The 23,836-nt window shown below is 49.0% G+C and overlaps 9 protein-coding genes across 11 annotated transcripts; 5 read left to right on the plus strand and 4 right to left on the minus strand.

Moving 5' to 3' along the window:
* The first annotated feature begins 3,738 nt into the window (after window positions 1-3,738).
* Window positions 3,739-4,621, plus strand: LOC136056670 (scale keratin). The gene has a single exon (XM_065748964.1). It carries the CDS (start codon window positions 3,757-3,759, stop codon window positions 4,231-4,233), a length of 477 nt encoding a protein of 158 aa, XP_065605036.1. The 5' UTR covers window positions 3,739-3,756; the 3' UTR covers window positions 4,234-4,621.
* Window positions 4,622-6,835: 2,214 nt separating this feature from the next.
* On the minus strand, window positions 6,836-11,306 carry LOC136056729 (scale keratin-like). 3 transcript variants are annotated; one of them, XM_065749052.1, is made up of 2 exons: window positions 11,248-11,306; window positions 6,836-7,461 (listed from the first exon to the last, which is right to left on the minus strand). In XM_065749052.1, exons 1-2 carry the CDS (start codon window positions 11,302-11,304, stop codon window positions 7,075-7,077), a joined length of 444 nt encoding a protein of 147 aa, XP_065605124.1. In that variant the 5' UTR covers window positions 11,305-11,306; the 3' UTR covers window positions 6,836-7,074. The 3 variants fall into 3 exon arrangements, with proteins under 3 accessions (XP_065605124.1, XP_065605125.1, XP_065605126.1); XM_065749053.1 differs by lacking the exon at window positions 11,248-11,306 and adding an exon at window positions 7,663-7,712; XM_065749054.1 differs by lacking the exon at window positions 6,836-7,461 and adding an exon at window positions 10,665-11,048 and having other exon boundaries at window positions 11,248-11,304.
* LOC136056629 (scale keratin-like) lies at window positions 8,445-9,037 on the plus strand. Its single transcript, XM_065748915.1, has one exon. It carries the CDS (start codon window positions 8,564-8,566, stop codon window positions 8,954-8,956), a length of 393 nt encoding a protein of 130 aa, XP_065604987.1. The 5' UTR covers window positions 8,445-8,563; the 3' UTR covers window positions 8,957-9,037.
* Window positions 11,307-12,157: 851 nt separating the features above from the next.
* Window positions 12,158-12,544, plus strand: LOC136056633 (scale keratin-like). Its single transcript, XM_065748920.1, has one exon. The coding sequence runs from the start codon at window positions 12,179-12,181 to the stop codon at window positions 12,542-12,544; it is 366 nt and encodes a 121-aa protein (XP_065604992.1). The 5' UTR covers window positions 12,158-12,178.
* A 2,029-nt stretch (window positions 12,545-14,573) lies between these two features.
* On the minus strand, window positions 14,574-15,276 carry LOC136056632 (scale keratin-like). The gene is made up of 2 exons (XM_065748919.1): window positions 15,220-15,276; window positions 14,574-15,020 (listed from the first exon to the last, which is right to left on the minus strand). The coding sequence occupies exons 1-2, from the start codon at window positions 15,274-15,276 to the stop codon at window positions 14,637-14,639; spliced, it is 441 nt and encodes a 146-aa protein (XP_065604991.1). The 3' UTR covers window positions 14,574-14,636.
* A 728-nt stretch (window positions 15,277-16,004) lies between these two features.
* On the plus strand, window positions 16,005-16,516 carry LOC136056634 (scale keratin-like). Its single transcript, XM_065748921.1, has one exon. It carries the CDS (start codon window positions 16,124-16,126, stop codon window positions 16,514-16,516), a length of 393 nt encoding a protein of 130 aa, XP_065604993.1. The 5' UTR covers window positions 16,005-16,123.
* A 2,064-nt stretch (window positions 16,517-18,580) lies between these two features.
* LOC136056635 (scale keratin-like) lies at window positions 18,581-19,143 on the minus strand. The gene has a single exon (XM_065748922.1). The coding sequence runs from the start codon at window positions 18,961-18,963 to the stop codon at window positions 18,601-18,603; it is 363 nt and encodes a 120-aa protein (XP_065604994.1). The 5' UTR covers window positions 18,964-19,143; the 3' UTR covers window positions 18,581-18,600.
* Window positions 19,144-19,975: 832 nt separating this feature from the next.
* On the plus strand, window positions 19,976-20,749 carry LOC136056617 (scale keratin-like). Its single transcript, XM_065748907.1, has 2 exons — window positions 19,976-19,993; window positions 20,100-20,749. The coding sequence occupies exon 2, from the start codon at window positions 20,121-20,123 to the stop codon at window positions 20,484-20,486; it is 366 nt and encodes a 121-aa protein (XP_065604979.1). The 5' UTR covers window positions 19,976-19,993; window positions 20,100-20,120; the 3' UTR covers window positions 20,487-20,749.
* Window positions 20,750-22,544: 1,795 nt separating this feature from the next.
* LOC136056706 (scale keratin-like) lies at window positions 22,545-23,234 on the minus strand. The gene is made up of 2 exons (XM_065749015.1): window positions 23,178-23,234; window positions 22,545-22,980 (listed from the first exon to the last, which is right to left on the minus strand). The coding sequence occupies exons 1-2, from the start codon at window positions 23,232-23,234 to the stop codon at window positions 22,597-22,599; spliced, it is 441 nt and encodes a 146-aa protein (XP_065605087.1). The 3' UTR covers window positions 22,545-22,596.
* Between the last annotated feature and the right edge of the window lie 602 nt (window positions 23,235-23,836).

The following is a 23,836-nucleotide window of genomic DNA, read 5'->3' on the forward strand; positions in this document are numbered from 1 at the left end:
GAGGTCTGCAAAACATGGACCTTTATGTTAGCATTAAAGAAGTATCAGAAAGTAGACTGTGGCAAAGCAGTCCAGCACAGCATCAGTAACAAATCTTGAAATTACTCAAATTCTATTACTATTTTTTTATTTTGCATTGTAGTTTTTTTTACCTTAATATGGAAAAGTACATGACTTTCCAAATGTGAGTTTTATTTGCAGATGAGACTATTTCATGCATTCATTTCATGATTAGGTCTTGGACTTGTCCCACTGTACAGCAGTGGGAGTTGAGGTCTTGAACTTAAGTTTGCTACAGACTAAGTAAAACTGCTGAACATTGCCATAATTCTATGTATATCAACTATTCTTAAAATAGTATTGTAGAATTATAGATAGTCAAAGAAACGTCTTTCAGTGTTAAGATATTAGAAGCCTGGGAATCAAAGCTGCTTGAAATACCCCCAGAGTCTCCTTTTCTGAAGCCTGCCTTCACCAGGGCTCCCATATAAATGAAAAAAATAAGCATTATTTTCATAAACAAACAATCCATGACTGGCAGTCACAAAGAGCACTTGGTTCTGAGTTAAATCCTAGAGTTTCTGACAAGTTAATCTTTGCAGCTTTAAAGAAATCTGACTTACCCGATTCACGAAGGCGAGTAAGGTGAGAGAAGTGGATGGAAAGACCTTGAGGAGAGAGCTTTTATACAGCTCCTTCCATTGCCTGGGGGATGTTAGGCATCCTGTGCTTGAGTTCATAATTAGGTACCAACCCCAAATTTTAGGACACGCAGTTCCTTTAAGTGCTGAAATCGTTTTTGCTATTTTGTTTGCATATTGTAGGCACTTCAAACCCACACATAGCGTGACATGCACGCTCCACTACAGACTTCTCCGTCATCTTTAGGAGGCTTTTTTAAACTTTATCCCTCTTCAGAGGATCAAGTAAGCTGACTCAACTTATTTAAGAGACCTGCTTTATTAAGATGACAGGAGGACAGTCATTCCTTTTTATCCGTTTACAGTGTCTTTTAGTGTAATCAGTTGAGGTGATAGTTTACCTGTAGAGGAAATTAAATTTATTTAGGTGCTCCAATGAAGGGTGGAGGAGGCTTTCTGCAACCTTAGCACTTCTGCCTCCAAACATACACCACAGGGCAAATGCAATGATCAAGAAATAAGGAATGTCCTTTAGTGACTTTCAGAGAGTTGTTTTTCAGTCTTGGGAATGGAGAAGTCCTTCATCTGACAATCACAAACCACTCTGGAAATTGATTTTTTGGGGTTATTTCCTCAAGCTTCACTTTCATTTATTATAATATAACATGATATTGAGTCAGTAACTATCATATCATGGATTGTCATCTTGCTGTTTAACACATGCAGATTTCTTCTTGTGGGTAAATATAGGCTTTAATAAAAAGGAAATGAGTTTTTTTTAGATAGAAAGTCAAAGAAAATAAGTTCCAAAAAGTATTATAAGTCACAAACTGACTACAGTAATGACCCAGGTGACCTTAACTTACGTATTTTAATGTTATAATCTCTCATAATAAGGAAGTGTTTGCATCCAGGTTTTTAGTGTAATACTGACGCAGTACACACAAAGTAGTAATGATTGTTTGTGAGGTTTTTGAAAGTCCATTGGAATGTTCTCATAAACCTTTGGGACAGTTTTTAGTGTTATAGTCCAGGAAATCTCCAGAGCCAGAAAAGCTCATAATTTAGAAACAATACGTGATATGAAGATTACTAGGTTGATAATTATGATGATTACGATAACCATCATAATGATATGGTATTAAAATAATGCCATAAAGAAAACCTCAGCAAAAGCCACTATTTTCTTTTCCCAGTGGTTTCCCAGCTCATAATTGCTTTCTGCTGAGAGATGCTGTCAATCACCATTTTTGATGCAAGATCAGTTGTAGACCAGGATCAAGGATTCCAGATCAAGCAAACTAGGAATTAAATGAATCTCAGGAAAATGTACCTTTTCCAACTCATGGAATAAACTGAGCTGAGTGTTTTGAGTATCTGAATGCTTAGTTTTGATACTTACTGGGGATCTGTCCACTTAGTATTGCTTCAGTGGTGCTTTAGACACTGATATCTTAAAGGTGTTGTTTTTACCTATTGGAGATAAAAGTGAAAGAAAAGCAGAAATCCTGTAACAGCTGTGGTTGGTCTTTGATTTAAGACCTGAACAACTAAAACAAGTCTGTTCAACTTAGCCTTATGTAAAGTGCTTAGCACTCTCAGCAGGTTATTTCTGATAAAGTATCATCATTGTATGACACAGCAAAAGAAGAATTAACTATGGATAAGCAGCTTACTACGTGGTGCAACGCCAAAGAGGATAGAAAACTGATATTAGTTTCATGAATCATGTTTTAGGATGAAAGATGCATTCATTTCACCCATCACTGTTTTAGATCAAAGACCCTTGTGTGGTGTAATGTGTGTTACGTTGCATGATAATTGGAATAAGTAATAAGCAAAAACAGAAAGCAAGAGAATTTCATCACTTTATGGAGGTATCAATATAAAAAATGCATCGTGTCAGCTAATTATCTTGGTGTTCACAAAACCAGCCTCTCACCCCTCAGGCAGTCTGTGCTATATAAAAGCACTCTCCACTCAGGGTTCTTCCAGCCTCATTCTTCACTTGTTCCTCTTGGTGAATTAGGTAAGTTTGAACCTGCTCTTTACAACTCCTATAGTATTCTTTTCTATGTGATTTAATGTTGGATAGTCTCTTTAATTAGTACTAATGAGTAAATTTTTAGGTGAAAATTTTACAGAAATGAGTTATGCACAGCCATATTCAGGTCTGGCATTTAATTTCAATGCCAACCAGAAGTTATTGATAGAGCATAGAAAGTTGATTATCAGCTTGCTTATGATAGTGGAAGAAATGATACGGCTAGTTCAATGCCTGTTCCTCTTTCATTTTCAGTAACCTTAAGAAACAGAACTTTGAAAAAGCTTAAATCTACATGGTTCATGGGGAAGATTTCAGCTTAGAAGTGGACCTTCCATTATGTTTAAGTTTATTCTATTACAGATCACTCATCTTGAGTTAATTTTAATCCAACTTAAGTGGGCATGAATGCTATCAGAGATTAGGCACTGAATTAGAGGAAAAAAACAGAGGAAATGAGAGTCTACATGTTTGTTTGTTTAATGAAAAGGAAAAAGAATCATGCAGAAAGCTGAGGGAGGTAACAAGTGAAGAGCTGTTTTTTGGTGCTAATGGGGTGAGTAATGTAGAGGGAGATTAGCTACATAGCATTTTAATATGGAGCTCTAAGCTCTTTTGCCATATAAGCAATCATAAACATCTTTGCCATGATCCAGTGTTTAGAAATGGAGGACAGTAGTCTTTGCAATTCCATTGAAATGGTCTCATCAAACAAGCTACTGAGTAAATCTGGATAGGCAGTCAATTATAACCCTTCTCTCTGTAAGGCTTAGCACAAAGAAGATCAGTAACAAAGATGAGGTAGAGTCATGAAATCATGCGTAACACCACACTGGGTTCTTAGGGACTCCAAGTCCTGTACTGATCCAGTGTCTCAACAAAGCATCTCGGGAAGTAATTCTGCTGCTTTAATTTTCTATTCTAAGGCATGTAGAAGAATTAGTGTGCTTTGAAGGACTTAAGTTGAAAAAATGGCAGAGAACTATATGGTGTTATTCGTTATGCAAGCTAATGCCTTGTGCTTAGTAAAATCGACCTGTTATCATACAGGTTGACCTCCATTCCTACAAGATGTCCTGCTATGACCTGTGCCCCACCAACTTTGGAGGCATCAGCCGTCCCCAGCCCATCGCTGACAGTGGGAATGAGCCCTGTGTCCGGCAGTGCCCTGACTCCACAACTGTGATCCAGCCACCTCCTGTTGTCGTCACCTTCCCTGGACCCATCCTCAGCTCCTTCCCCCAGGATTCAGTTGTGGGATCCTCTGGAGCTCCCATCTTTGGGGGCTATGGGGGCTCCCTGGGCTATGGAAGCTCCTCCCTGGGCTACAGGGGGCTGTATGGCTATGGGGGCTCCTCCCTGGGCTATGGGGGTCTGTATGGCTATGGAGGCTCCTCCCTGGGCTATGGGGGTCTGTATGGCTATGGGGGCTCCTCCCTGGGCTACGGGGGTCTGTATGGCTATGGTAGACCCTATGGTTATGGCTACTGCAGCCCTTACTCCTACCGGTACAACAGGTACCGTCGAGGCAGCTGTGGGCCCTGCTAAGTCATGCAGAAATATTCCCTTCATGGGAGAGAACTGGCAAATGGGCAGTTCAGTCTTGATTCTCAACTGAGCTCCTGAATAAGGGGCAGAGCATCAAAACTTTCTTCTTAATGCAGTGAAATTGGAATAGCTCCATACATCTAATTTCTAATTTTTTTTTTCTGTCATCTACTACATCTCTTCCTCTTTGCCCTGCCAGTGGCCAAGTGTTCAACTCCATTCATGTTCCCAAGGGTCATTTCTGGGCCCTGCTCTGACCACTGCCTGAGCGAAGTCTGAAGAAACACCTTTCCTGAAGCCCTAGAGGACTCCTACTCACCAGGGCCTGTTATGCATTTCTGCTGTTGTGTCCTTTATCGCCTATACAATAAAATAAGCCTGCATTCAATGCTTGCCTCTCTGATTTTCTTTTACTGTCCCTGTAGGGGTCTGGGTCTTCCTTCTCCTGTATGTGGTCTGCCTCCCACCCAGGCTGGGGCAGGCTCTCAATCCCCTACATTCTGAGTTGAGATGCCTCGGGAGAAAGCTCTTGATAGCTTTCACATAGCTGTATAGTGAAGGAAGTTACATCTCCAGTTTTCCTTTGACACTGAGATGAAATTATCTTGCACCTCCTCTACACTAGTTATTCCAGCTGTCAAACTTCCAAAGTTTAGTTAAGAGTTTAATGCTGGTGCATCTTTTGTTTTTAAGTTTTGTGCAGGTTACTAGAAAATATTTCTGTCCTCATGTATACAGTAGAAAACCTGTCTTGAAGTTCAGTTAGATTGTATTCAAAAGATGAACAATAGGAGGAAGATAAATGGGAGGCAATTCTTAAGATAGGTATCTGACGAGCAGTGATCAAGCACTACCTCTTCACTGCTAAGCTAATTGTTGCCTCCAGGAAGTTTTGGCCAAGCCCATACATCAGCTGAGTGAAGTAAAAGAAAATGAAGTACTGCTTTACAGAGGCTTTAGGAATTACGTCACAGGCACTTTCAGTGAAAAAGTGAATGTGTGATTTCTTGAGCTCTGCCCTCTGTCAATGCTGTGAAGTAGCAAGCTGGAATTTAACTGGTAATTTCACTCTCCTAAGTAAGTGGGTATGTCAGATGTCTCTACCTGAAAGCAGAAATGAGTTGAAATCAAAAGTACCCTGACTACTGAATTAGTATATCTTGTTTTTATTTTTTATTTGCTAGTTTACTGATTAAAAAGTATACATTGAGGCTATTGCAATAAAAAAAAAAAAAGATCCTCAAGAAAATTCTGTCCCATCTTCTCAGTTTCCAGTACTACCTGCCCTCATAGTCCTGGACTTTTTATTGAGGGTCTGAGCGTAAGTTGGGATGGTGCTGAAGCCTGCAAGGCTCAAATGTGAATGCAGTTCTTCCCCAAGGGCCCCACAAGTGGGCAAGCAACGCAAGCAGCTAGAGTGGTGAAGGCCTCCTGCCTTTTAGGTGCAAGGAGATGGCTCTCCATTCCTGTGACTGCTCTCCAGTCTTATACATCTTGAGGCAAGGACACCACAGTGCTGATTTCCCTGGAACTAAACAACTAACATCCTACTTTATGCCACACCAGCCTGCATCTCTTTGGTTCAGGCACCTTTCAAGTTGAGCAAAGCCCTGATTCCTCCCAGCTAGCTCATTACCAGCAGCAATTTTACAAAACTAAGATGGTTGATTTTCTCTCTGTTTCTCTTCTCCTCAGCACTGGGACTTCTGTTCTTGTACACAGCCTCCAAGAAGCATTTAGGTGCTGAACGTGTGAGCTTCTCCTGCCAAGTTTTCAATGGATTTGCTGAGAGTGCCAGGCAGGGTGCAAGCCAGATAAAACTAGATCCATATTGTGTTAGACAGCAAGTGCCTAGCCCAAGATAACAAGATTGGTGAGAGCTATTAGCACCCTGCTAACATGATTGCGTAGCTTTATTTGAGCTGGTTGCTCGTTTAGGGTGAGGTCATGTCTGCTTGCAAAACAGTATGTAACAATATTCTTTAAGTCTGTGTCTAATATCATTTGAGAATTAAAGAAATGGATAGTGGTTACTGGTTGATAACTTAAGGCTTAGTCTTGGAAGAACTCCCCTAATGTATATCCATTAATGGTGCTGATCTATCATTTAGAAGCATTCATATTAACACACAGTAAGAACAAAGCTGTTTGGCATTAAAAAGGATGGAATCAAACTTTGAGACTGGAAAAGCAAGACAGTTTAATAGATGGGAGTGACAGTGAAGGGATGATTTCTGTTCATTAACAAAGCAAAAAGTCATGCACCTTGCTGACTTGGGAGGAAAAGGTTCCAGAGTAACACAGGCAAAAATGAGGGAAAGGAGGAACTCAGTGAAGTGCTCAAAATAGGGAGACTGAAGAAATGCAAAATGGCCTGGGGGTGTTAAGTCCAGGGGAGCAGCCTGCATTCTAACAGGGAATCTCATAATGCATTGTGGTACTGTCTGAGACAGAGCTGTCATGGTAAGGGGCTTTGGCATGAGGTAGCACAGCCTGCCTCAACAGCAGGCTGAGAGACAGTCCAAGCCAAATGTGTAGCCATGTACAAAGGAAGCTTAAGAACCCCCATGCTCCCTGAAAAGAGAAGCCAAATACTCAAGGATTGGATGCAAACCTTTTTAATTGTAAAGGCAGGAAAGGAAACAACAAAAACACCAGAGATGTGTACTAGACCCAGAAGGAAAGGAGGTGCCTAAGGCTTCAGGAGAGGTGATTCTTCAGGCATCTTCAAGGCAGTGACCAGGACATGGCCCAGAAAGGACCCTGCAGGACAACATTGGCATCACATGTTCACGAAAAGGATTTGGAAGAAGGAGGAGGAGAGGATGCTTTTCCCTGTGTTTAGCAGGGCCCACAGGTGTTCCAGAATTTCCTGCTGTAGCGGGGCAAGGGGCAGGGATTGCAGACAGGAGAAGTGTAAGGTCTGCCAAAGGTGCAGAGACCTCCTGAGCCCTCTGTGGCCCCAGCACCGTAGAGGCCCCCCAGACCCAGGGAGCCCCCAAAGGCGGGTGCTCCAGAGGAGCCCACCACAGCTTGCTGCGGGAAGGAGCTGAGGATGGGTCCGGGGAAGGTGACGACGACGGGTGGTGGCTGGATGAAGGCCGTGGAGTCGGGGCACTGGCGTGCACACAGCTCGTTGCAGCTCTCAGCGATGGGCTGGGGCACGGCCACGCTGGTTTTCGGTGGGCACAGGTCGTAGCAAGACATCTTGATGTGAGAGATTTGAGGCTGCAATGCAATGCCCCAAAGGGTAAAGCAGTGAGTAAAGAGATTCCATGGCACAGCAAATGTCCATGAACAGGGGCTACCCTGCACACAGTAGGGCCTGAGCCTCTGCTATTGCTGCAGGGCCATTGCCACCCCCCACCACCCTGCACTCCTGCCTGGAACCCCACAAGTGCTCCTGCCAGAGGAGGCCCAGCTACTCACCGTTTTCCTGAGCTGAGCCAAGCAGGAGTGGTGAATGCCAGCACTCAGCCAGGGCCATGCTTTTATGGGGGCTGGAGAGCATGGGGAGGAGCTGGCCATCCTGGGGGCACGTGGCCATCAGCAGCTGAACCCCAATCTCCTCCCTGTGTGTCATGCTGCAGTTTTGCTGATGCAGTTCCCTCAGCAGCCCCTACCCGTTCTTGCAGCCCCTGCAATTACACCACTCAGACACTGACCATCCCTCTGCTAATGGGCAAATTAGCCCCGCTGCCCTCTCATCTCCTGCCTGTGTTAGAGTGCCGGGAACATGACACAGACGTTGTGGCTGCTCTATGAGTACCATACCTTTTTCCCAGTGACCTGGTGTTGCAGTGGTCCTATGGCAGCACTGTGCCAGGGAGGAGGAGCAGCATAGTGGTGCTTGATAAGCAGAAGGACTGGGCAGGCCTCATACATGCCATTGTCTGAGTGACAAACAAGCTGCAGTTGTTATCTGCAGAAGGGTGAGGTGACGAAATGCCAAATCAAAGGCGCTCCTCTCAGTCACTGCCTGCTCAGCATCGCATATTTGGCTGAGGAAGAAGGAGGAGGGGATGGGCCAAAGGGACCTGTTCTTTGTCCATTCAACTGGTGCTGACTCAGGGAGGCCAGGGGCAGACCAGCCTGGTCTCAGCATCAGGGAGTGTCACCACTGCCCATTGGCCCAGCTGGTGATGAGCTGTGGCCCGGGCTGTATAAAAGCTGGGTCTGCACAGAGCTCTCCCAAACACTGCTCTGAGCACCTTCTCCCTAAGGAACAAGGTAAGTCAGAGAGCACTTCTCCTCCCCTTCAGCTGGGCCTGCTTCAGGCCTCTGTGCCTGCAGCACAGATATCTACTTCTATCTGGCATTCCTTGCCTTCATGCAGAGCACCATCCCATCACTCAAGATGTCCTGCTACGACCTGTGCCCACCGAAAACCAGCGTGGCTGTGCCCCAGCCCATCGCTGAGAGCTGCAACGAGCTGTGTGCACGCCAGTGCCCCGACTCCACAGCCTTCATCCAGCCACCACCCGTCGTCGTCACCTTCCCTGGACCCATCCTCAGCTCCTTCCCACAGCAAGCTGTGGTGGGCTCCTCCGGAGCACCCGCCTTTGGAGGCTCCCTGGGTCTGGGGGGCCTCTACGGTGCTGGGGCCACACAGGGCTCAGGAGGTCTCTGCACCTTTGGCAGACCCTACACTTCTCCTGTCTGCAGTCCCAGCCCCTTTTTCCGCTACAGCAGGAAGCTCTGGGATAACTGCGGGCCCTGCTAAACACAAGCTTTACCTGCAGCCTGCACCACCAGCTTCACCTCATCCTGAGCTCCTGGGCACGAGGTGCTGAGGAGTGCTGAGCATCTCCAGTTGTGGCTGAGGCCTAGGCAGCTGGTAGTGCTGGCACCTTCACACCCTTCATCTTCTTTAGTTGCTTTTCATCCTCCCTGGTCAGGATTCCTCACACATACTGATATTTGTTCTCTTTTCCCATTCTGCCCTGATGAGCACAATAAAGATTCCTGCATCTATTCCTGTCTTCTCCTCTGTCTGTTGTGATTCTGCTGAACTTCTGGGTGTTTTTGCAGTGGTCAGGGTGGGAAAAAGGTGGTGCTGAGATGCTCAGGTCCCATTGGTCTGGGTGGATAATGGAGATAGATATGACAGAGGGAGCTCCTGCTGGGGTTATGGTGAGCTGGAGAAGGGTCAGAAAGCGGGATGGTGCTGCCTGTACTCCTGTGCCTGTCCATCTCACACTAGATGTCGGACTGGCTCTGTCAGGCCATGTTGCTCCACTGAATCTCATCACCAGATCTAGGAATGCCTGATTTGCCCATGGACAAGCATGCCTCATTCCTTGTCATTTTCTCCTGAGTTCATCACTTGGGACAGTTGTTGTAATGTCAGAGTCTGGGTATTGATTACTGTATGGAGTACAAATTAAGAAGAATTTGATATAAGCTGCAAAGGATGCTGGTGAGTGAATTTTCTTGGTAATGAAAGAAGTCATGATAACCAGAAGCAATGATTAAAAAAAAATGAAAAACCATGATAACCAGAACCAATTACGAGAGATTTTGGTGGATTATGAGTATTACTAATTTTTGGAAATGCAATGTAACTGTATACTATGCAAAGTGCCAGAGTCTGAGGGAATGGCCTTTGACTCCTTGCTTCATAAGAGCAGAAATTCAGGTTGGATCTTTTAGATAAGCGCCCAACTGAGAAACTACCCAAACACAGTACAGATTCTCTGAGGAAGTGCTTTGGACAAAGGTAAAGATAAATGCTGGAACCTGTGGTGTCAGAAGCTGGATCTCTGAGAGTCAGAATACCGTGACAATTGTAATTCAGGATGCTCCTATGAAGTTGCTGTTGGTGGCCCATTTAGAAATGGGGCCAGGAGCAGGTAACATCTAGATGTCTCCTTACAAGTAAGTCTGATCCTTCAGACAGGGCAGATACATGATTTTGGTTAAGCCTTAAGAAGCAACTGGGGATGGATGCTGGACGTCTGAACCTACCCTGCATTTTTCTCTCATGGAAATCATGAGCAGCCTGCATTCAGACAGGGTCCCTAGACATACATGAGCCAGAGATGCCAAGGCCAAGGGATTTCCTCTGAAGCAGCATGACCTGGCTCAGCATGTTGCGGAGAACCTGCCAAGGGCTGGGTGGGGCGGGGGGACTGTGCACAGAAAATTGGACCCCAGGTATTCACATGGTGCCCAGAAAGAAAAGTCTGAGAATCAAGAACTGGATGCAAGCTTATTTTATTATAAAGGTAGGGAAAAGAACACCACAGCAGAGATGTGTACCAAGCACAGGCAGAAAAGAGGTGCCAGGGGCTTCAGCAGGAGAGTTCCTTCAGATGTCCTCCAGGCAGTGGCCAGGACAGGGCCTAGAAAGGACACTGCATGACAATGTTGGCATCACACATCCAATCAAAGGATGAGGAAAGAAGATAAGAGGAAGTCTACAGATGAGTTTAGCAGGGCCCATAGGTGTTCCAGAGCTTCCTGCTGTAGCGGGGCAAGGGGCAGGGATTGCAGACAGAAGTGTAGGGTCTGCCAAAGGTGCAGAGACCTCCTGAACCCTGGGTGGCCCCAGCACCGTAGAGGCCCCCCAGACCCAGGGAGCCTCCAAAGGCGGGTGCTCCAGAGGAGCCCACCACAGCTTGCTGCGGGAAGGAGCTGAGGATGGGTCCAGGGAAGGTGACGACGACGGGTGGTGGCTGGATGAAGGCTGTGGAGTCGGGGCACTGGCGTGCACACAGCTCATTGCAGCTCTCAGCGATGGGCTGGGGCACGGCCACGCTGGTTTTCGGCGGGCACAGGTCGTTGCAAGACATCTTGATGTGAGAGAGCTGAGCCTGCAGTAGAAAGCCCAGAAGGGAGAATGTATGAATGAGAATATTCCCCAGCAGAACAAAGCCTATGAACAGGGGCTGCCTGAACTCAGGAGGGCCAGAGCTTCTGTCATTGCTGCAGAACAACAGGTCACCCCAGCACCCTGCTCTCCAACTAGGGATCCCTACGGCAGGCCCTGCCAGAGGAGGCCCAGACACTCACCCTTTCCCCAAGCTGAGCCAAGCAGGAGTGGTGGATGCTGGTGTTCACCGCTGGCATGCTTTTATCGGGGCCAGTGAGCATGGGGAGGAGCTGGATGTCATGGGGGCACGTGGCTGACAGCAACCAAATGCAAGTCTTTTCCCTGTGTGCCACGCGTCAGTTTTGCTGATGCTGTTTCCTCGGCAGACCTACCCAATCTCTCAGTCCCTGAAATTACCCTTCTTGGATGCTGTCCATCCCTCTGCTAATGGGCAAATTATCCCTGATGCCCTCTCATCCTCTGCCTGTGTTAGGGTGTAGGGAGTATGACAAATGCTGAGTGGCATTGCTGTGCATGCCACAGTACTTCCCCAAGGGCTTGGTTTTCCTATGGCCTTGTGCCAGCTGTGCTGAGCCCCAAGGAAGAGCAGGAGTCAGGCACTGGGCAAGTGGAAGGTTTGTCATAGGCTTCCTGCATGTCAGCATCTGAGAGACAAATGTGCTGGTGTTGTTATCTACAGGAGGATGAGTTGACAAAAGGCCAAATCAGAGACATTTATCTCAGTCACTGCCTGCTCAGCATCGAGCATTTGGCCCATGAAGCAGAAATAGAAGGGAAGGTCACAAAGGAGCCTGTGCTGGTCTGGCCTGTGGGTGCTGACTCAAGGAGGGAAGGAGCATACCACCATGGCCTCAGCATCAAGGAGTGCTGCCACTTCTCATTGGCCCACTGAGTGATGAGCTGTGGCCCGGTCTGTATAAAAGATGGGTCTGCACAGAGCTCTCCCAAACACTGCTCTGAGCACCTTCTCCCTAAGCAACAGGGTAAGTCAGAGACCACTTCTCCTCCCCTTCAGCTGGAACTGCTTCAGGCCTCTGTGCCTGCAGCACAGATATCTACTTCTATCTCGCATTCTTTGCCTTCATGCAGAGCACCATCCCATCACTGAAGATGTCCTGCTACGACCTGTGCCCACCGAAAACCAGCGTGGCCGTGCCCCAGCCCATCGCTGAGAGCTGCAACGAGCTGTGTGCACGCCAGTGCCCCGACTCCACGGCCTTCATCCAGCCACCACCCGTCGTCGTCACCTTCCCTGGACCCATCCTCAGCTCCTTCCCGCAGCAAGCTGTGGTGGGCTCCTCCGGAGCACCCGCCTTTGGGGGCTCCCTGGGTCTGGGGGGCCTCTACGGTGCTGGGGCCACACAGGGCTCAGGAGGTCTCTGCACCTTTGGCAGACCCTACGCTTCTCCTATCTGCAGTCCCTACCCCTTCACCCGCTACAACAGGAAGATCTGGGATAACTGTGGACCTTGCTAAATACAGGCTTTGATCATAGCCAGCACTAATGGCATCTGCTCTTTCCTGAGCTCTTGAGCTCCTGGGCACTGAGGTGTTTGGAGCACTTCCCACTGTGCCCAAGTTTAGGGCAGCTGGCAGTGCTGGCATCTATGCACCATTTGCCCAGTCCTCCTGCCCTCTTCTTCATTAGACTTCAACTTGTGCCTTACCCACCTTCTTCTCTCTATCCACTTCTCCAGCTAATCTGGGAGCAATAAAGTTTTCCTGCATTCATTAATACCTTCTCCTTTTTTTTTGTTGTTGTAAGAAGATACTGAGCAATTGTGGGGAACCGGGGTAGGGCAAATCCTGCTGATGAGAACTCCAGGTTGCACTTGGAATGGTTGGGAAGTGGGGAGCAGATATGGCAGAGTGGGCCATTTGCTGTAGCTGTGGAAGCTGTGGAAGTGACAGAGAGCAGGAGGATGCTGGCCATTCTCATTTACCCTTTCCCTCAGCTCTGTCATTGGATCCACTCTGCCAAGTCATACTGCTCCATAGAAGCACGGCGTGTGCTCTGGTGATAAGCACAGGGGAGACAGGAGAGTGGTGACTGGAAAATACTTCACTTGCTTAATGTGCAGCCATTTCCTTGCTAGAAAACTGCCTTACGGAGACCAACACAGGCAGGTGTCCACCAAGTGGAGTCTGACCAAGCAATGTACCCTGAGGCTGTGATCATGGCAACTGTGGATAGCATCAGCAGTAACCTGGAAGCAGACTGAACATGGATTACCTGTCCTCCACTTTCTGGTCTCAAGCTGAGCTGACATTTATTCACGAGTCAACCTGATGTTGGCATGGGGATTAAACTTATCAGAGGTATCATAGAAGTGGTACTGTGTCCATAGGGTAGGTGATCAGCACTTGTTCTAGAATGGGAGAAGCTCTGGCTCAAAAATTTAGGAGTGAGGCCAAGGAGTGGCAAGGTGGAATGAACCTCTGATTCCGGTGTGGTCAGGGATGTCTCTTGGGTCCTGTTTTTTCTTTGAGGACTGAGTGAGTCACTCATGCACTTTGAGGGAATGTCTGAACATGGTCTATGACTGCAGTACTGAATGCAGTATAAGAAGAATATGTGACCTGAAGAGCAGAAGATCTTGGGGACAGAAGCACTGAATTTAAGTAAGAAGACAACAGAATGTCTGCTTCATTTTATAGGTATTTTTGACCTTATCCTCCCTGAATTTTTGGAAATTGAGTACACTGTTTAGCTATGTGAAGAAGAGGGATGTGAGGGAATGCCTTACTGCTTCATGAAGGGAATTTTTACTAACTATGCTCCTGGGAAAAAGCTCTTCCGTGAGAGATGGCCCAGCTGCTGTCCTAGAAAATGGTTCAGTCAACACTCAGGAAGAAATTTTGAGCTAGTGTTGTCATGTGATAAAGCATGCATCTTCCGGATGGATTCCCATCTACTACAGGATACAGAATCATTCAGTGAAGTGGCTGTTGGTGGTACAGCTTGAGCACACAGTTGGAGTAGATGATTTCTAGAATATCCTCACAACCCAATGTGTCTCTACAGATGGGGAATGGAGTGGACACTAATGAGTTCCTAGTATCTAGGGGAGATCTTCAGGAGAGAGAATGCTTGTTCTCAGATGTCCTGTGGCTGAATTTCCTGTTGGTCAGACAGCAGTTTACATTCAGACAGATCTTAGGTAGATGGGCAGCAACACGGTGTGAATCAGAGCTGCCATGTCCAGGGGCTTACACTCAGGGAAACAGCCTGGATTACCTGGGGGCTAAGAGGCTGTTCAGTGCCAGGTGTGCGGACCATGTACAGGAGATTGGAAACCTAGAGCATCCATTATGCTCAGGAAGAAAAGTCCAAGATTCAAACATTGGATGCAGGCTTATTTTATTGTAAAGTCAAAAAGGGACACAGCATGAAAGATGTACTCTTGTCCTAGGCAGAAAGGAGGTGCCTGGGGCTTCAGGAGAGGTGTTTCTTCAGGCAATCTCAAGTCAGAGGCCAGCGAGGACTGCAATCAGTGCCCGTAAGGACAAAGTAGACATTACAGATCAGCATAAAAGATGAAGAAGAAGAGGATATTTTTCTCAGTGTTTAGCAGGGCCCACAGGTGTTCCAGAGCTTCCTGCTGTAGCGGGGCAAGGGGCAGGGATTGCAGACAGAAGTGTAAGGTCTGCCAAAGGTGCAGAGACCTCCTGAACCCTCTGTGGCCCCGGCACCATAGAGGCCCCCCAGACCTAGGGAGCCCCCAAAGGCAGGTGCTCCAGAGGAGCCCACCACAGCTTGCTGCGGGAAGGAGCTGAGGATGGGTCCAGGGAAGGTGACGACGACGGGTGGTGGCTGGATGAAGGCTGTGGAGTCGGGGCACTGGCGTGCACACAGCTCGTTGCAGCTCTCAGCGATGGGCTGGGGCACGGCCACGCTGGTTTTCGGCGGGCACAGGTCGTTGCAAGACATCTTGATGTGAGAGAGCTGAGCCTGCAGTAGAAAGCCCAGAAGGGAGAATGTATGAATGAGAATATTCCCCAGCAGAACAAAGCCTATGAACAGGGGCTGCCTGAACTCAGGAGGGCCAGAGCTTCTGTCATTGCTGCAGAACAACAGGTCACCCCAGCACCCTGCTCTCCAACTAGGGATCCCTACGGCAGGCCCTGCCAGAGGAGGCCCAGGCACTCACCCTTTCCCCAAGCTGAGCCAAGCAGGAGTGGTGGATGCTGGTGTTCACCGCTGGCATGCTTTTATGGGGGCCAGTGAGCATGGGGAGGAGCTGGATGTCATGGGGGCACGTGGCTGACAGCAACCAAATGCAAGTCTTTTCCCTGTGTGCCACGCGTCAGTTTTGCTGATGCTGTTTCCTCGGCAGACCTACCCAATCTCTCAGTCCCTGAAATTACCCTTCTTGGATGCTGTCCATCCCTCTGCTAATGGGCAAATTATCCCTGATGCCCTCTCATCCTCTGCCTGTGTTAGGGGGTAGGGAGTATGACAAATGCTGAGTGGCATTGCTCTGCATGCCACAGTACTTCCCCAAGGGCTTGGTTTTCCTATGGCCTTGTGCCAGCTGTGCTGAGCCCCAAGGAAGAGCAGGAGTCAGGCACTGGGCAAGTGGAAGGTTTGTCATAGGCTTCCTGCATGTCAGCATCTGAGAGACAAATGTGCTGGTGTTGTTATCTACAGGAGGATGAGTTGACAAAAGGCCAAATCAGAGACATTTATCTCAGTCACTGCCTGCTCAGCATCGAGCATTTGGCCCATGAAGCAGAAATAGAAGGGAAGGTCACAAAGGAGCCTGTGCTGGTCTGGCCTGTGGGTGCTGACTCAAGGAGAGAAGGAGCATACCACCATGGCCTCAGCATCAAGGAGTGCTGCCACTTCTCATTGGCCCACTGAGTGATGAGCTGTGGCCCGGTCTGTATAAAAGATGGGTCTGCACAGAGCTCTCCCAAACACTGCTCTGAGCACCTTCTCCCTAAGCAACAGGGTAAGTCAGAGACCACTTCTCCTCCCCTTCAGCTGGAACTGCTTCAGGCCTCTGTGTCTGGAGCACAGATATCTACTTCTATCTCGCATTCCTTGCCTTCATGCAGAGCACCATCCCATCACTGAAGATGTCCTGCTACGACCTGTGCCCACCGAAAACCAGCGTGGCCGTGCCCCAGCCCATCGCTGAGAGCTGCAACGAGCTGTGTGCACGCCAGTGCCCCGACTCCACGGCCTTCATCCAGCCACCACCCGTCGTCGTCACCTTCCCTGGACCCATCCTCAGCTCCTTCCCGCAGCAAGCTGTGGTGGGCTCCTCCGGAGCACCCGCCTTTGGGGGCTCCCTGGGTCTGGGGGGCCTCTACGGTGCTGGGGCCACACAGGGCTCAGGAGGTCTCTGCACCTTTGGCAGACCCTACGCTTCTCCTATCTGCAGTCCCTACCCCTTCACCCGCTACAACAGGAAGATCTGGGATAACTGTGGACCTTGCTAAATACAGGCTTTGATCATAGCCAGCACTAATGGCATCTGCTCTTTCCTGAGCTCTTGAGCTCCTGGGCACTGAGGTGTTTGGAGCACTTCCCACTGTGCCCAAGTTTAGGGCAGCTGGCAGTGCTGGCATCTATGCACCATTTGCCCAGTCCTCCTGCCCTCTTCTTCATTAGACTTCAACTTGTGCCTTACCCACCTTCTTCTCTCTATCCACTTCTCCAGCTAATCTGGGAGCAATAAAGTTTTCCTGCATTCATTAATACCTTCTCCTTTTTTTTTGTTGTTGTAAGAAGATACTGAGCAATTGTGGGGAACCGGGGTAGGGCAAATCCTGCTGATGAGAACTCCAGGTTGCACTTGGAATGGTTGGGAAGTGGGGAGCAGATATGGCAGAGTGGGCCATTTGCTGTAGCTGTGGAAGCTGTGGAAGTGACAGAGAGCAGGAGGATGCTGGCCATTCTCATTTACCCTTTCCCTCAGCTCTGCCATTGGATCCACTCTGCCAAGTCATACTGCTCCATAGAAGCATGGCGTGTGCTCTGGTGATAAGCACAGGGGAGACAGGAGAGTGGTGACTGGAAAATACTTCACTTGCTTAATGCGCAGCCATTTCCTTGCTAGAAAACTGCTTTACGGAGACCAACACAGGCAGGTGTCCACCAAGTGGAGTCTGACCAAGCAATGTACCCTGAGGCTGTGATCATGGCAACTGTGGATAGCATCAGCAGTAACCTGGAAGCAGGCTGAGCATGGACCACCTGTCCTCCACTTTCTGGTCTCAAGCTGAGATGACATTTATTCATGAGTCAACCTGATGTTGGCATGGGGATTAAACTTATCAGAGGTATCATAGAAGTGGTACTGTGTCCACAGGGTAGGTGATCAGCACTTGTTCTAGAATGGGAGAAGCTCTGGCTCAAAAATTTAGGAGTGAGGCCAAGGAGTGGCCAGGTGGAATGAACCTCTGATTCCGGTGTGGTCAGGGATGTCTCTTGGGTCCTGTTTTTTCTCTGAGGACTGAGTGAGTCACTCATGCACTTTGAGGGAATGTCTGAACATGGTCTATGACTGCAGTACTGAATGCAGTATAAGAAGAATATGTGACCTGAAGAGCAGAAGATCTTGGGGACAGAAGCACTGAATTTAAGTAAGAAGACAACAGAATGTCTGCTTCATTTTATAGGTATTTTTGACCTTATCCTCCCTGAATTTTTGGAAATTGAGTACACTGTTTAGCTATGTGAAGAAGAGGGATGTGAGGGAATGCCTTACTGCTTCATGAAGGGAATTTTTACTAACTATGCTCCTGGGAAAAAGCTCTTCCGTGAGAGAAGGCCCAGCTGCTCTCGTAGAAAATGGTTCAGTCAATGCTCAGGAAGAAATTGAGCTAGTGTTGTCATGTGATAAAGCATGCATCTTCCGGATGGATTCCCATCTACTACAGGATACAGAATCATTCAGTGAAGTGGCTGTTGGTGGTACAGCTTGAGCACACAGTTGGAGTAGATGATTTCTAGAATATCCTCACAACCCAATGTGTCTCTACAAATGGGGAATGGAGTGGACACTAATGAGTTCCTAGTATCTAGGGGAGATCTTCAGGAGAGAGAATGCTTGTTCTCAGATGTCCTGTGGCTGAATTTCCTGTTGGTCAGACAGCAGTTTGCATTCAGACAGATCTTAGGAAGATGGGCAGCAACACGGTGTGAGCCAGAGCTGCCATGTCCAGGGGCTTACACTCAGGGAAACAGCCTGGATTACCTGGGGGCTAAGAGGCTGTTCAGTGCCAGGTGTGCGGACCATGTACAGGAGATTGGAAACCTAGAGCATCCATTATGCTCAGGAAGAAAAGTCCAAGATTCAAACATTGGATGCAGGCTTATTTTATTGTAAAGTCAAAAAGGGACACAGCATGAAAGATGTACTCTTGTCCTAGGCAGGAAGGAGGTGCCTGGGGCTTCAGGAGAGGTGTTTCTTCAGGCCATCTCAAGTCAGAGGCCAGCGAGGACTGCAATCAGTGCCCGTAAGGACAAAGTAGACATTACAGATCAGCATAAAAGATGAAGAGGATATTTTTCTCAGTGTTTAGCAGGGCCCGCAGGTGTTCCAGAGCTTCCTGCTGTAGCGGGGCAAGGGGCAGGGATTGCAGACAGAAGTGTAAGGTCTGCCAAAGGTGCAGAGACCTCCTGAACCCTCTGTGGCCCCAGCACCATAGAGGCCCCCCAGACCCAGGGAGCCTCCAAAGGCGGGTGCTCCAGAGGAGCCCACCACAGCTTGCTGCGGGAAGGAGCTGAGGATGGGTCCAGGGAAGGTGACGACGACGGGTGGTGGCTGGATGAAGGCCGTGGAGTCGGGGCACTGGCGTGCACACAGCTCGTTGCAGCTCTCAGCGATGGGCTGGGGCACGGCCACGCTGGTTTTCGGCGGGCACAGGTCGTTGCAAGACATCTTGATGTGAGAAAGCTGAGCCTGCAATGGAAAGCCCAGAAGGGAGAATGTATGAATGAGAATATTCCCCGGCAGAACAAAGCCTATGAACAGGGGCTGCCTGAACTCAGGAGGGCCAGAGCTTCTGTCATTGCTGCAGAACAACAGGACACCCCAGCACCCTGCTCTCCAACTAGGGATCCCTACGGCAGGCCCTGCCAGAGGAGGCCCAGGCACTCACCCTTTTCCCAAGCTGAGCCAAGCAGGAGTGGTGGATGCTGGTGTTAACCACGGGCATGCTTTTATCGGGGCCGGTGAGCATGGGGAGGAGCTGGATGTCATGGGGGCACGTGGCTGACAGCAGCCAAACGCAAGTCTCTTCCCTGTGTGCCATGCATCTGTTTTGCTGATGCTGTTTCCTCGGCAGCCCCCACCCGATCTCGATCTCGCAGGCCCTGCAATTACCCTTCTTAGACGCTGTCCAGCCCTCTGCTAATGGGCATATTAGCCCTGATGATCCCTCATTCCCTGCCTTTGTAAGTGGGCAGGGAGCATGACAAAGGCCGAGTGTCATTCCTCTGCATGCCACAGCATTTCCCCAAGGGCTTGGTTTTTCTATGGCCTTTTGCCAGCCGTGCTGAGCCCCAGGGAGGAGCAGGATTCAGGCACATTGCTCGTGGATAGTTTGTCATAGGCTTCCTGCAAGTCCACATCTTTGTGACAAAGTGTTGGAGTTGTCATCTGCAGAAGGATGAGGTGATGAAACACCAAATCAGAGGCACTCCTCTAAGACACTGCCTGCTCAGCAGCATGCATTTGGCCCATGAAGCAGAAATAGAAGGGAAGGTTGCAAAGGGGCCTGTGCTGGTTTGGTCACGTGCTGCTAACTCAAGGAGGATATGGGCATACCATCCTGGCCAGGGCATCATGGAGTGCTGCCACTTCTCATTGGCCCACTGAGTGATGAGCTGTGGCCCAGGCTGTATAAAAGCTGGGTCTGCACAGAGCTCTCCCAAACACTGCTCTGAACACCTTCTCCCTAAGCAACAGGGTAAGTCAGAGACTACTTCTCCTCCCCTTCAGCTGGGCCTCCTTCAGGCCTCTGTGCCTGCAGCACAGACTTCTACTTCTATCTTGCATTCCTTGCCTTCATGCAGAGCACCATCCCATCACTCAAGATGTCTTGCTACGACCTGTGCCCACCGAAAACCAGCGTGGCCGTGCCCCAGCCCATCGCTGAGAGCTGCAACGAGCTGTGTGCACGCCAGTGCCCCGACTCCACGGCCTTCATCCAGCCACCACCCGTCGTCGTCACCTTCCCTGGACCCATCCTCAGCTCCTTCCCGCAGCAAGCTGTGGTGGGCTCCTCTGGAGCACCCGCCTTTGGAGGCTCCCTGGGTCTGGGGGGCCTCTATGGTGCTGGGGCCACAGAGGGTTCAGGAGGTCTCTGCACCTTTGGCAGACCCTACACTTCTCCTGTCTGCAATCCCTGTCCCTTGCCCCGCTACAGCAAGAAACTCTGGAACACCTGTGGACCCTGCTAAACACAGGCCCTGCCCACATTCAATGCCAGCAGCATCCCCTCTTCCCTGAGTTCTTGAGCACTGGGCACTGAGGAGTTTGGAGCTCTTGCAGCTGTGTCTGCGTTCTGGGCAACTGGCAGTGATGGCATCTGTGCACAGTTTGCCCAGTCCTCGTGCCCATTTCTCTTCTTCTATGGGCTTCAACTTGTACATCACCTGCCTTCTACTCTCTATCCGCTTCTCCAGCTGATCTGGGAACAATAAAGTTTTCCTGCATTCATTAATACCTTCTCCTTGTTTTTGTTGCTGTTGTAAGAAGATATTGAGCAGTCGTGGGGCAGCTGGGGTAGGGCAAATCCTGCTGATGAGAACTCTAGTTTCCACTTGGAATGGTTGGGATTTGGGGAGCAGATATGGCAGAGTGGACCATTTGCTGTAGTTGTGGGAGCTGTGGAAGTGACAGAGAGCAGGAGGATGCTTTCCACATTCCCTTCCTCATCCCCCTCAGCTCTACAAAGTTGCACGGCTCTGTTGAAGCATGGCATATTCTCTGGTGATAAGCACAGGGGAGGATGGAGTGTGGTCACTAGAAAATACTGTACTTGCTTAATGCCAAGACCGTTCCTTGCTGGAAAAAATAAAACAATCTTATTTAAACCAACACAGGCAGACTGCCACCAAGTGGAATATGACCAAGCAATGTGCCCTGAGGCTGTGATCATGGTAACTGTGAATAGCATCAGCCATAACCTGGCAGCAGGCTGAGCATGGATCACCAGACCTCCTCTATCTAGTCTCAGGCTGAGCTGACATCTATTCATAAGTCAGTCTGATGTTGGCATGGGGATTAAACTCATCAGTAGTATCAAAGAAGTGGGGCTGTGTCCATAGGGTAGGTGATTAGCACTTCTTATAGAATGGGGAGAAGCTCTGGCTATAAAACATAGCAGGAGGAAGGCCAAGGTGGGGCAAGGTGTGCCGTAAGCCTCGGATTCCTGCATGGTCAGGGATGTCTCTTGGGTCCTGTTTTTCCTCTGAGGACTGAGTGAGTCACTCGTGCTCTGAGGGAATGTCTGAACCTGGGCTATGACTACAGTACTGAATGCAGTATAGGAAGAATGTGACCTGAAGAGCAGAAGTTGCAGGGGACAGAAAAAGTGAAGTTAAGTATGAGGAGACAATAAATATTGTCTCATTTATTCTGGCAGATTTTTTTGACTGTATCATCAATGAATTGTAAGAAATTGAGTACAGTGTTTATCTCTGCCATGTAGAGAAATGTGAGGGAATGTCTTAATGCTTCATGAAGGGAATTTTAACTAACTATGCTCCTGGGAAAAAGCTCTTCTGTGAGAGGATGGACTGGCCAAGCTGCTCTCCAGGGAAGTGGTTCAGTCAATGTTCAGGAAGAAATTTTGAGCTTGTGTTGTCATCTGTTGCAGCATGCATTTTCAGGATGGATTCCCTTCTACTTTAAAATACAGAATCATACAATGAAGTGGCTGTTGGTGGTACAGCTTGAGCACACAGCAGGAGTAGACAATTCCTAGAATATCCCTCACAGAAGTTCATTTGAGCTGTCTCATGAGATGGAGTATGGAGGAGTTACTAATGAGTTCCTAGTATCTAGGGGAGATCTTCATGATGTAGAATGTTTGTTCTCAGATGTTCTGTGGCTGAATTTCCTGTTGGTCAGACAGCAGTTTGCATTCAGACAGATCTTAGGAAGATGGGCAGCAACACGGTGTGAGCCAGAGCTGCCATGTCCAGGGGCTTACACCCAGGGAAACAGCCTGGATTATCTGGAGGCTAAGAGGCTGTTCAGTGCCAGGTGTGGGGACCATGTGCAGGAGAAGGGAACCCTGGAGCATCCGTTATGCTCAGGAAGAAAAGACCAAGATTCAAACCTTGGATGCAGGCTTATTTTATTGTAAAGTCAAAAAGGGACACAGCATGAAAGATGTACTCTTGTCCTAGGCAGAAAGGAGGTGCCTGGGGCTTCAGGAGAGGTGTTTCTTCAGGCCATCTCAAGTCAGAAACCAGCGAGGACTGCGATCAGAGCACGTAAGACAAAGTAGACATTACAGATCAGCATAAAAGATGAAGAAGAAGAAGATATTTTTCTCAGTGTTTAGCAGGGCCCACAGGTGTTCCAGAGCTTCCTGCTGTAGCGGGGCAAGGGGCAGGGATTGCAGACAGAAGTGTAGGGTCTGCCAAAGGTGCAGAGACCTCCTGAACCCTGTGTGGCCCCGGCACCATAGAGGCCCCCCAGACCCAGGGAGCCCCCAAAGGCGGGTGCTCCAGAGGAGCCCACCACAGCTTGCTGTGGGAAGGAGCTGAGGATGGGTCCAGGGAAGGTGACGACGACGGGTGGTGGCTGGATGAAGGCTGTGGAGTCGGGGCACTGGCGTGCACACAGCTCGTTGCAGCTCTCAGCGATGGGCTGGGGCACGGCCACGCTGGTTTTCGGTGGGCACAGGTCGTTGCAAGACATCTTGATGTGAGAGAGCTGAGCCTGCAATGGAAAGCCCAGAAGGGAGAACGTATGAACGAGATAATTCCCCAACAGAACACAGCCCATGAACAGCGGCTACCCTGAACTCAGGAGGGTCAGATCTGTCATTGCTGCAGAACCACAGGAGTCCCTTGCACACTACTCTCCTTCCAGGGATCCCTACGGCAGGCCCTGCCAGAGGAGGCCCAGGCACTCACCCTTTTCCCAAGCTGAGCCAGGCAGGAGTGGTGGATGCTGGTGTTCACTAAGGGCATGCTTTTATGGAGGCCAGTGAGCATGGGGTGGAGCTGGATGTCATGGGGGCACGTGGCTGACAGCAGCCAAACACAAGTCTCCTCCCTGTGTGCCACGTGTCAGTTTTGTTGATGCTGTTCCCTCAGCAGCCCCCACCCATTCTTGCAGCCCCTGCATTTTCGGCACTCACACACTGACCATCCCTCTGCTAATGGGCAAATTAGCCCTGATGCCCTTTCATTCCCTGCATGTGTTAGAGGGTAGGCAGCATGACAAATGCTGATTGGCATTGCTCTGCATGCCACAGCACTTCCCCAATGGCTTTAGTTTTGCTATGGCCTTCTGCCAGCTGTACTGAATCCCAGGAGGAAAAACATTGAGGCAATGGGCAAGAGGAAGGTTTGTCACAGGCTTCCAACATGGCAGCGTCTGAGTGACAAACAAGTTGGAGATGTTATCTTCAGAAGCGTGAGATGTCAAAATGCCAAATCAATGACATTTATCTCAGTCACTGCCTGCTCAGCATCGAGCATTTGGCCCATAAAGCAGAAATAGAAGGGAAGTTTTCAAAGGGCCTTGTGCTTGTTTGTCCACCGGCTGCTGACTCAGGGAGGGCAGGGGC

This window comes from Cyrtonyx montezumae, unplaced genomic scaffold (genome assembly GCF_038088225.1).
Source record: "Cyrtonyx montezumae isolate F1298 unplaced genomic scaffold, pur_monq_1.0 scaffold_57, whole genome shotgun sequence".
In the NCBI taxonomy this organism is placed as follows: domain Eukaryota; kingdom Metazoa; phylum Chordata; class Aves; order Galliformes; family Odontophoridae; genus Cyrtonyx; species Cyrtonyx montezumae.

Bases quoted from the DNA above. Each gene is read 5' to 3' on its own strand.
- LOC136056670 (XM_065748964.1), top strand. From the start codon at position 3,757: ATGTCCTGCTATGACCTGTGCCCCACCAACTTTGGAGGCATCAGCCGT.
- LOC136056629 (XM_065748915.1), top strand. From the start codon at position 8,564: ATGCAGAGCACCATCCCATCACTCAAGATGTCCTGCTACGACCTGTGC.
- LOC136056729 (XM_065749052.1), bottom strand. From the start codon at position 11,304: ATGCCAGCGGTGAACACCAGCATCCACCACTCCTGCTTGGCTCAGCTT. The intron at 7,462-11,247 runs GTGAGTGTCTGG...ATTGCATTGCAG, and splicing joins TGGCTCAGCTTGGGGAAAGG to CCTCAAATCTCTCACATCAA.
- LOC136056633 (XM_065748920.1), top strand. From the start codon at position 12,179: ATGTCCTGCTACGACCTGTGCCCACCGAAAACCAGCGTGGCCGTGCCC.
- LOC136056632 (XM_065748919.1), bottom strand. From the start codon at position 15,276: ATGCCAGCGGTGAACACCAGCATCCACCACTCCTGCTTGGCTCAGCTT. The intron at 15,021-15,219 runs GTGAGTGCCTGG...TTTCTACTGCAG, and splicing joins TGGCTCAGCTTGGGGAAAGG to GCTCAGCTCTCTCACATCAA.
- LOC136056634 (XM_065748921.1), top strand. From the start codon at position 16,124: ATGCAGAGCACCATCCCATCACTGAAGATGTCCTGCTACGACCTGTGC.
- LOC136056635 (XM_065748922.1), bottom strand. From the start codon at position 18,963: ATGTCTTGCAACGACCTGTGCCCGCCGAAAACCAGCGTGGCCGTGCCC.
- LOC136056617 (XM_065748907.1), top strand. From the start codon at position 20,121: ATGTCTTGCTACGACCTGTGCCCACCGAAAACCAGCGTGGCCGTGCCC.
- LOC136056706 (XM_065749015.1), bottom strand. From the start codon at position 23,234: ATGCCCTTAGTGAACACCAGCATCCACCACTCCTGCCTGGCTCAGCTT. The intron at 22,981-23,177 runs GTGAGTGCCTGG...TTTCCATTGCAG, and splicing joins TGGCTCAGCTTGGGAAAAGG to GCTCAGCTCTCTCACATCAA.